The 10,391-nt window shown below is 48.4% G+C and overlaps 1 protein-coding gene across 1 annotated transcript in view; it reads right to left on the reverse strand.

The window, feature by feature from the left end:
* Window positions 1-4,065: 4,065 nt before the first annotated feature.
* Window positions 4,066-10,391, reverse strand: part of Actn1 (actinin alpha 1) — a 93,699-nt gene continuing 87,373 nt past the window's right edge. Inside the window, exons 15-20 of the mRNA XM_029484394.1 lie at window positions 9,489-9,716; window positions 8,222-8,368; window positions 7,178-7,258; window positions 6,675-6,740; window positions 5,357-5,515; window positions 4,066-4,975 (exon numbers count right to left, since the gene is read on the reverse strand). Coding sequence (XP_029340254.1) covers window positions 4,817-4,975; window positions 5,357-5,515; window positions 6,675-6,740; window positions 7,178-7,258; window positions 8,222-8,368; window positions 9,489-9,716 — 840 coding nt within the window. The 3' untranslated portion in view covers window positions 4,066-4,816. The remainder of the gene's footprint in view (window positions 4,976-5,356; window positions 5,516-6,674; window positions 6,741-7,177; window positions 7,259-8,221; window positions 8,369-9,488; window positions 9,717-10,391) is intronic.

The following is a 10,391-nucleotide window of genomic DNA, read 5'->3' on the forward strand; positions in this document are numbered from 1 at the left end:
CCGTCAGACTTGGAGTGCTGCGTTTGACAGTCAGCAGGTTGTCTAGGGTCCTGTTCTTCCCGGGTATCCACTCTGCATGCTCTGACAGTGCCGCATGTCTTACTGAAGGCATCTGGTGGGATTGGCTACAAGTTGCACCTCAGTTTCAGAGCTGACAAAAAGGGAAACTGAGGGATGGAAATAGCTCTGACAAGGTCCCCTTAGACCCTACCTCACCAATGAGCAACAGTCACCATCCAACATGTTCTGGACATTGGGGATTAGCACTAGCTTTTGTGCTGTGAGCCTGTCCCCAGGAAGTCATGAGCACATGACTTGAAAGTGGGACTTGGAGAGAGGAGACACCCATGAGTGGGGCAGGCCAACAGCAAGAGAAAGCAGGACCTCAGGGCTTCCCAGATCCTGTGTCTGGTTCTATATGGAGCCTACTCTCTAGTTCCTGTATTCCATGACATCCTGAAGCCTACCATGTATTACTGAGCTGGCTAGATAGTCCATGTTATTGACAAAAGGACCCCCTCGTGTTGATGGTTGTTGTTTCTATGACTCTATTCTTTTCTTTTAAAAGATTTATTTATTTATTTAATGTATATGGATACACTGTGGCTGTACTAATGGTTGTGAGCCATAGTGTGGTTGTTGGGAATGAAGATTGCTTGCTCCGGTTGGCCCCACTCACTCTAGCCTAAAGATTTATTTATTATACATAAGTCCACTATAGCTGTCTTCAGACACACCAGAAGAGGGCATCAGATCTCATTACAGATGGTTGTGAGCCACCATGTGGTTGCTGGGAATTGAACTCAGGACCCTCAGAAGAACTGTCAGTGCTCTTACCGCTGAGCCATCTCGCCAGCCCTGACTCTATTCTTTTTAGATAGTAGCTCATCTGTGGATAAAACAAAAAGTGGAACTGGTGGCATCTCCAACGTCTCCTTTCTACCTCTGAGGCAGCTGGCACTCTCCATCCTGGTGCTGTGGGTCTAGATCAGAAGTGTCCCCCAAAGGCCATGTATTGACGGCCCTGTTACAGCCTGGGGTACTGTGGGGACATGGCTGGACCCATAGGAACTGGAGCTGTGTAGAAGGAAACGTCTGCTGCCTGGCTGCAGCAGGTACACACATCCTTCAGCATGTGCCTCCTCACGGTGATGTGCTGCTGTCTTGCTACAGGCCCAGAGGCAACAGGGCCAAGTGAGGATGGCCTGAAACCCCCGTATAGATTACTCTGTGTAATTCATCACACTGATAGAAAGCTGGCTAACACACTCTGTACTTACTAGCCACGTGACTGTGCTCTGGCTACTGAGTTTGTGCCCAGAGGGAAACTTAGAGATGGTCTAGCAATGAAAACAGCACTGAGTCATTAGGGGTTGGCAGTGAAGGTGCCTTATCCACAGACCAGCCTTGTGGGGCTCTCAACAGTCTCCAGAGAGGATGGGTCTGAGATGGATGAAGATGTAAAGTTAAAATGTGCTATCCACGCAGACAGGAAAGAGATGCTTCCCACAGATAGAGGAGCTAGCTGCTAGCTGGGTCACAGAAGGGAATTCCATCCAAGCATTTAGAGTAAAATCGACCAAGAATAGAATGCAAAAGATGTCCACTGATAAAAGGCAGGCTAGACCACCTGGTGACAGGCAGTTTCTATTAAGAGATGGAGTTCACCTTGAATGACCTTAAATGCAACAGCCCTGAAGATGGTTGTCTTATGCCTGTTTACAAAGTCCATGTGATCTGTAACAACCTCAAGAGCAGAAGCAAGTAGCACAGGACTTTGAATCTAAAATAAACAAACAAGTACACCCGAAGCTCTGGTGGTGTGTGATCTGTCCCCATAACGACCTACTGTCATGGACAAGTAAAAGAGGCCACCATGCCTCAGTTTTGTGGTTTTAGTCTAAAATACATGACTAAGTCAGGCACGTGATTTTAATTTTGGAAGTGGGAGGGGATCAGTTAGTCAAACAGCATTAGATTGCTCACAGGAATTGATTTATTGTATTTATAACATTTTCAGTTGTTTTGTGCTAAGCAAGATGTCTCTGGAGTTTAATATCCTGGGGAAAACCATTAAAACTTGTAATTATAGTTTAAAATGCTCAGAGGAGTTTAATGAGGTTTGCCAAATGGGGTTGTTTTGGGGGAGGAACTAAATCTGTTAAAATGAACAAATGATAAAAAAAAAACACACACACACAAGATGCGTATGATGGCCTTAAATGCCTGTTTCAACAGGGGAAGAAGCTAACTGGGTGGTAGAGCTTGTCTGATTCACACAAGGCCCTGGGATCCATGCTCAGCACTGAAGGAGAACCCAGGTTAAAATTCTTTATCCTCAACAGACTAAAAACTAATTTACGAGATAACTTGGTGGGCAGGCACACTTTTGTTCAAATGACTTACGTGATGGTTAAAAATAAACACTGATGAAGGACCAGCCACCAAGTAAAGGCTCTTGCCACCAAGCCTGGTAATCTGAGTTTGATCCCTGGAACCCACGTGCTGGAGGGAAGAGCCAACTCCAAGTTATCCTGTGACCTCCTGATTTGCTGCCGTATACACACGACTCCTGTCCTCCAGTAAACAAATGCTTAAAATTTTTTTTTTTCTTTAAAGCCCTGCTAAGGACATAGACTACCCACACCTTTAGAAACTGGAGCATCAGAACACTTATATCCTAGGTCTGAAAAACTTTCAGTTAAAAGACTTTCTTCCCCCAACGCCTACATTTATCTTTAGCTAATTTGCATAAAAATAGCTAAGAAGGAATACCTCTGCCCTCTCAAGGTTTTGAAACCAGGACCAGCCTACTACTAGTGCTTTCTCCACCGAGATACTGATTATCTGCCACGATTCCTACTTTTTAAGGGTAAATGCATAAGTTTCCCAAGGTAAGAGCCAGTCCCTCACTCAGTCTATCCTCAGTGGCCCAGCGGCCAGACCAGACTGAGAGCTCAAGAATGTCCCCTGAAGCAATCCCTACAAGGTTTCACCATAGACTTCTCTAGCTTAGCCCAGAAAGTTCAGATGGCTTTAGTCCCCCTAAATGCAGTTAATACTAAGGATTATCCTAAAGAAAAAAAATGTTAAATGTGTGTGCGTGCATGTGTGTGCGTGCATGTGTGTGCCAGCATGTGTGTGCACATCCATGTGTCAGATGACAACTTTTGAGAGCTGGTTCTCTTTACCGTGTGAGTCTCAGGGATCAAACTTGGGCCTTCAGGCTTGGTGGTAGGGGCCTACCCACTGACCTACTTTCAAGTGATTCTTCCTTCTGAACAAAATCTTTAGATTGGCCACAGCCAACACACATGCTCCATACCCATTTACCATCACTTTATAACAGTGCCTCTTAACGAATGGGAACCTGGCAAAGAGCCAGCCCATCATTTACAGGAGGCACAGCCAGGGATTTTAAAACCGACCCCAGGCAGAACTCCCCAACTCGACATAACTCTACTTGCAAAGTTATTTTAACCATGATCACTCTTGCTCTGTAGCCTTGGAACTTCTAACAACAGGCTCCCACCACCACCATATATTCTTAGAGAACAAATGATAAATTGGAGCTTATCATCATATATGTTTGGGGGAGTGCTGGCAATCTGATTTGTCACTGAGTTCCCTGCAATGACCAACAGCTACTATCTGTGGCACATTTTGGGGTCTCTAGGGATTGAATTCAGGGCCTGGCATAGGCTGGTTGTACACCCTGCCACCAAGCCCCAGTACTCTATGGAACACTTAGAGTAGGAAAGGGGACTACAACCCTGACACAATCCAAGCTGTCCCCTGCAGCAAAAACAAAAATGGTCGGGGTCACAGAGAAGTCACAGATGCCACAGAAAACCAAGAAAGCTGGGGTTTTTCGTCAGGGGCTCTTTCATGCACTTGAGAGCTTTCGTCCCCTGTACATAGAGGGGGCCACCTTCTCCTCTTCAAAATAAAGAACCAAACCAGACTCAAAAATCTAGAGGTGGGTGGGGACAGGTACCCCACACTGTTCTTGACACAACCCACCCCCACGTCTGGAAGTCAGCAAAAGGAACAAGCAAAGTGATGTCACGGGAGTGCTGTTTTAATACAGTCTGTGCCAAGCAACATCATAATCTCCAAGTTTGTCCTATCTTTAATAGGCAATATTCAAAATTAAAAAACAACAACTCTGCAGTCATAAAACAGGCCAGCCACACTTCTGAGGAGACTGAAAAATGAGAAGCCATGAATTATCTTCTTTGAAAAGCAGCCATTTCAAAAGGTTTTCTTTAATATCATAAAATAGTCTCATGGACAAGTGAGCTAGCAAACACACATGCACCAGTGTGCCTCTGATCAGAGTACCCACCTACCCCACCCCCAAGTGGACATGAAGTTAGAGAAATGAATACAGCAGACAGAACAGGTAGGAGGAAAAAACTTCAGTAAAAAGAATGGAATATAACTTTGTGCTTGGTTATTTTCCTATGTCAAAACAAAAACATTTCGGTGCAAATAGTTAATTTTTCCTCTTTTCCATTTAAGACTGGTGGAGAAAAAAATACTTTTTTTCTATAATAAAATATGTAGTTTTTTTGGTTTTTTTTTTTCTTTTTAAACTTTTTTTTAACGTAACTTTTTTTTTTATCCTTTTTTGCAGAAAATAATTTTGTAAACTGTCACTTTGTGGGCAGGGAGGCTTGATGCCGCCTGGGTCGGAGCTCTGCCCCCTTGGTGGCTGAGCTGAAAAAAACGAACCCAGCCAGCCAGACTGGGCGGAGGAGGAGGAGCAGGGTGGGGCGCACGCGCAGAAGGCCAGGGGGGGGGGGGGGGCGGGTTAGAGGTCGCTCTCGCCGTACAGTGCCGTGGAGAAGGACATGTAGTCTAAAGCACCGGGCACAGAGTCGGGGCCCGCGTAGGGGGCCATTCTTGCGATGCAGTACTCGGCTTGGTCAGGGGGCAGCTCGCGGCGCAGCTCATCCTCTGTGATGTAATTCTGCGGAGAAAGCATGGTCAGGGTCGGAAACCTCGGCAGCGGCCGGAAAGCAACGCGGCATTGCCGCAACCATTAGGTCGTAAACTTGCTGGGAATGTTAGGTACCCGTGTTGTTCTAATTTCCTCGCTCTACTTGATCTGTAGAATACGTGCGTACATACATATAACAGAGACATCCGTGTGTATGTACACATATATATTTAAGTGCATATTATATATTTACAAGTAATATATCATTTGTATATGGTATTTTAAACATGTCACATTTTCCATTTTAGTATCTACTTCAACTTCCTTCCAAACCTATTTCACTCGGACTCTTTTCATTCATCCTACCGATTTACAGTAACCACCCGCTGGCTCAGCGTCAGCAAGTCCTACCTTATCTCCAGCCAGGATCTTGAAGGAAGCCATGACCTGATCTGCAGTATCGGTGTCAGCCGTCTCTCGGGACATAAAGTCGATGAAGGCCTGGAATGTCACTACGCCCAAGCGGTTGGGGTCTACAATGCTCATGATGCGGGCAAACTCTGCCTCTCCCTGGAGGAGACAACCAACCCACACCTGTCACCCTAACGGCCTACTGGGGCATCTCAAGTGTACCTCCAGCCCCAAGTTGCCTATGGTTGGAACAGGAGGCACAACAGACATCTGATCTGGCTTGGGTTACCCCAGGGTGAGAAAGTGACCCAAACGTTGTGAGTCTCAGGACTTCCCACCCCCTGCAGAGCTCTGGGTTTCACTTACAGAAAATGATGGGTAGTATTAATTATACTGATAATAACTTCAACAATGGCTAACACTCATATGGCATGTATTATATAGGCCAGCCACTATTCTAAATTCATCTTATCATCACAACTGAATAAAATCATAGTATTCCCATTGTATGGGAAATCTGAGGCCCAGACAGGGTAAGTGACTTACCCAAGGTCACATAGCTAGGAGGTAGGGAGCTAGGATTAGGACGCAGGCAGTCTAGCTCCAACTTATGCTGTTTCCTTAACATATCTGTGCCAGACAAGTACGCAGTCCTTGTGATCACTTTATTTAACTCTTACAACCACATTGTGAGGTTTCCTCACTACATCTGAGACCACAAACTTTGATGGCAATGTGGAATTTACGGAGTATACTTCTAGCCTAGCCTTTAACCCTGCTGGGCATCCCATGGGCTCTGTACTTGGTTCAGTGGACACCTGTTTATCCAGCTAAGGTCCTATCCAGCTCAGCTGGATGCAGAGGGGACAAAACAAGGTCAGCGAGAGGCCTGGGTCAAGACTGAGTGGTGGCAGGTCTAGATGGAGCTACTACCAGGGCAGAAGTATAAACTGCCATTGTCATATAAGACAAAGCAGACTTATCATTCTATAAACCTTGGGGTTGGCTGTCCACAGCTGGTGTCCACTGTAGGGGTGAAAAAGCCCTTTCTCCACAGAAAGTACCATAAGATAAACTGGTTCAGAGACCAGGATGAGGAGGCCAAGCCTCCCAGCCACACCCTGGCCCCATGGGTGGTCTGGTTTTCAGGTGCCATCTTCCCCAAGGATGGCCATAAGGGACTCCCCCGAGGAGGGCAGTTCTAACCTAAGAGCCTTTGTCCACCATTACTAAGACTTAGCTTCTCCAGTCAGGTGGCTGCCTCCCGGCCAAGGCAACTTTAGAAAGCCTGGCAGGCGGAGGAGGGGGTTTACGTTACCATGTTGTAACCCATGGAGATAAGGCAGGCGCGGAAATCGTCTGTGTCCATCATGCCCGTCTTCTTCTGTAGGGCAGTGGCGCCAAGACACAGGAGGGACAGACAGGTGGGAGGAGGAGGGGCCAGCCAGAGGCCAGGAAGACAGTGGAAAGGAATGACCCAGTTTATGGTACGAAGAATAGGAGTAGCCGAAGAATGTAGGAGGAACATGTTGAAGGAGGTCAGAGCAAAGAAATGCAGAAGTCCAGTTCACAGATGAGATGTGGCGAGGGAGAGGAGGCGGACACCCAAGCAGGTTCCCAGGAAAGATAGCCGAAGGCAGAGGTCAGAAGTCAGAGGAACCCGACAGTGGGCAGGCAGGGAGAGCAGAAGAGGATGAGCCCCGTGGCCCACAGGAAGGGGGACAGGGAGAGTCAGACAGAGAGAGAAGAAAAAAAGGAGAAATGCGTTATTTCTCGCCCCGGAGGCCACCCTTGAGCGTGCTCCATGCAGGAGGCAAGTACCTGGGGGTCGTTGCCAATATCATAACCCAAGCTGATGAGGCAGGCTTTGAACTCTTCGGGACCCAACGTGCCGGAGTGATCCTGGGGCCGTGGTGCGCCAGGCAGCGAGCCATGCGGTGCCAGGGAAGAGGAGGCCGTGAGGGGGGTGGGGGAGGGTGGGCCATGCCCCGGGGTGGAAGGTGGTGTGTGTGGGGAGACACGGGGACAAAGGCATGCGGATGGATGGAGAGGGTGGAGGGGAAGGGTGGGGGAAACGGGAAATAAAAATGCACACAGTTAGACACACAGACGAGGCTCCAGAGGTGGGGCCCTGTCCCTGGAACACAGTCCTGCTCGGGAAAGCAGGGCCAGAGGGGGAACATGATGAGCCACAAGGGTGAGAAGCTCCCAAAAGTGCCCCAGGTGACCTGATGTCTCCCAGAACCCCCCCACCTCACCAGGTACCTGGAGGGCAGTGAAGCAGGCAGGGTGGGGGAGAGCACCTGACCTCATGCCCCACCTCCCCTGTGGCTGTCCCCAAGCTCAGGGCACTGGCAATGTGCAGCCTACTGACAAGGCAGCCTGTCCTGCAGCTGACGCGAGAACCCAGGATAGTGGACGCTAATGTCCTCAACAGATCCCAAAGGCAGCCTGGGTAAGGGCAGAGTCTCTTTTGGTTCCTTTGTCACAAGGCAGAGGTAAGGGACAGTCCCCACAGCCACAGGCACAGGGCTTTACTGGTGGCTCTGGCAGCCTCTTTTCCAAGGGTTGATTTCTCACAGGAGACAGAGTCAAGAATGAAGAGGGGCTTTCCCCTCCTCACCCACATTAGCATTCTTTCTAGGAACGCTGTGAAGGTTTACCGGGCAAAGCGGGATTGCTCAGGTCAGCTCAGAAAGCCTGGCTCTGTGGGATATACTGAGTCAGGGCAGGCTGTTAACAGTTTCTTCCTCTCTCTCCTCCTCACCTACCCAAGGACCAGGTTTATGCCCTGGGCAATGCCCTCCAGGGCTCTGGGTCGGGGGTTGGAGGCCACTCTAGGTGAGCAAGAACTGGGGCTCTCACCCGGTCAAAGTGGTTGAAAGAGGCCCGGAATTCGTTCATCTGTTCCTGGCTGATGCCTTTGGCATCCCGGGTCAAGATCTGGTTCTCCACTTCATTGATGGTCCTGGCAATGGTGGTGAGCAGCTGCTCCCAGCCTACACGGATATGCTAGAAGCAAGAATCAAGCCCATCAGAAAGGAGCGCCAGGTCTGGGCTCCAGGCTGTCCAACTAACTATCCCTCCTCCCAACTCAAACATGGCAGAAGTAAGGGCTAGAGAGATGGCTCAGTGGTTAAAAGCATTTCTTGCTTTTCCAGAGGACCCAGGCTCAACTGTAGGACCCCTATGGCAGCTCACAACCATACTTCTAGTTCCAGGGGATATATCCTCTTCTGGCCTTCTCGGGCACCAGGAACAGACACGGTGCACAGACATTCACTCAGGCAAAATACTCATAGCCAAAAAAAAAAAACCAAAAAAAAAAAAAAAAAAAAACCCCAAAAAACAAAAAACATTTAACTTGATCTTCTATCTGAAGTTACAGTATCACCATCAGGAGGGACACATCACACCCTATCAGGATGGGAGGCCTGAAAGAGGCCGGAAAGAACAGGCCTTTGACTGAAAATAAAAAAAGCTATAAGAACCCAGATTTGCCATTGGAACTCTGCTAGTGAAGGAAGGTAGATTTTGTGGTGGGAAAAGCTAAAAAACCAGAATGCCCCTGTCCCAGCAAGACCTACCCTGCAGCCACACATACAGACATATACATCCACAAATAAACCTTTGGGGGAAACCCACACAGCTGGCACCACATAATGGCCTTCTGATCAGTGACAAGTCAAATACACCACGGTGGTCTCAAGTGGCTGCATGGTAACACTGCAGCCACTGAAAGCACACTCTGATATTTGAACAAAGAGGAGACCACTTAACGAGGCGAACCTCAGAACATATCCTGTTGTTAAGGGATGAAGAGCTCACATCATTTAGGAAGTACCTAAGCCAGTGAGATCTTGAGACCATAGCATCTTTATCACTGGGGAGTGCTTGTTACAAACCAAGGCTCATTCAGTTCCAGCTAGGGACCAGATGTGCACACTTGTAACAAGTTCTCTGGCATCCAGAAGGTACTGCAGATTGAAGGTGCAGAGTTTCAGGGGCAGAGAGCATACCCCTCCTCCTCCTCCTCCTCCTCCAGCCTGATTCATTGGGAGATGCTACCCCAAATGGAGGCTAGGAAGAGGCCCAGGCTTCCTCCCAGAGAAAGAGGGCCAGGCCTATTTACCTCCATGTTGTAGTTGGTGTGCTTATTGTCAAAGATAAGTGCCTCCTGGATGAGCTGGTGGTCGCACTCCAGCTGGTCAATCTTTGGCTTGTAATTGACGATGCTCTTCTCATACTGCCGCAGGTGGCTGAGTTGGTCCTCCAGGGTGCCGTGCATCTCAATGGAAATCCTCCCAATCTCCTGCTCATCAGAAGGAGATGTCTTGTCATACCAGCCTACTCTGCACTCCTGGGGCAGGGACCAGTCCCTAGTCACCTCTCCTAGCTATCTTCCAAGCCCTAAAGAGGTTAGCACTGGCAACACAGAGCAGGAAAAGATATTTAGCATGGACGTTCCTTGGTAGGGAAGCTGCATCCTAGACTTCTACCCAGCCATCTCCCATCTATCTATGTTGAGCCAGGGCCCCTCTTATTTCTCAGTTCCCCTGATGGGTCTCTCTATAACCCTGCTGTTTTGCCTCCTAGGATGGATGACCAGTTCCTACTGATCCCCATTCGTCCCCAGGTGCCAGGCCTAATGCATACTTCTGCCAGCCACTCACTCATTTAAGTGGTTCTTGGTGAAGGCAGTTTTGTTCATTCGGCTCAGTCCTGTTAAAACTTATCAAGCATTTACAAGTAGAGTCTTGGGGATGCATGCCCATGAGCGTGTGTGCATGTGTGCTCAGGTGCATGTGTGTGTGTATGTGTATACCCACACAAACTTGGCATGGACGCCGTGTACAAAATGCTCAGTGATCACACTCTGGCTACACTCCTTCATCCCTGATCCATCCCTGATCCATCCTCTCCATCCTATGAAATTTTTCTATACTTGTCGAGAGGCTCGGCTCTCTGAAAAGAATCAGGCTCACTGACAGGAGAGCGGTAATAGAGATAAGACAACCCAGAGAGGGCCTGAGCT

The sequence above is a fragment of the Mus caroli genome, chromosome 12 (assembly GCF_900094665.2).
Source record: "Mus caroli chromosome 12, CAROLI_EIJ_v1.1, whole genome shotgun sequence".
Taxonomy (NCBI): domain Eukaryota; kingdom Metazoa; phylum Chordata; class Mammalia; order Rodentia; family Muridae; genus Mus; species Mus caroli.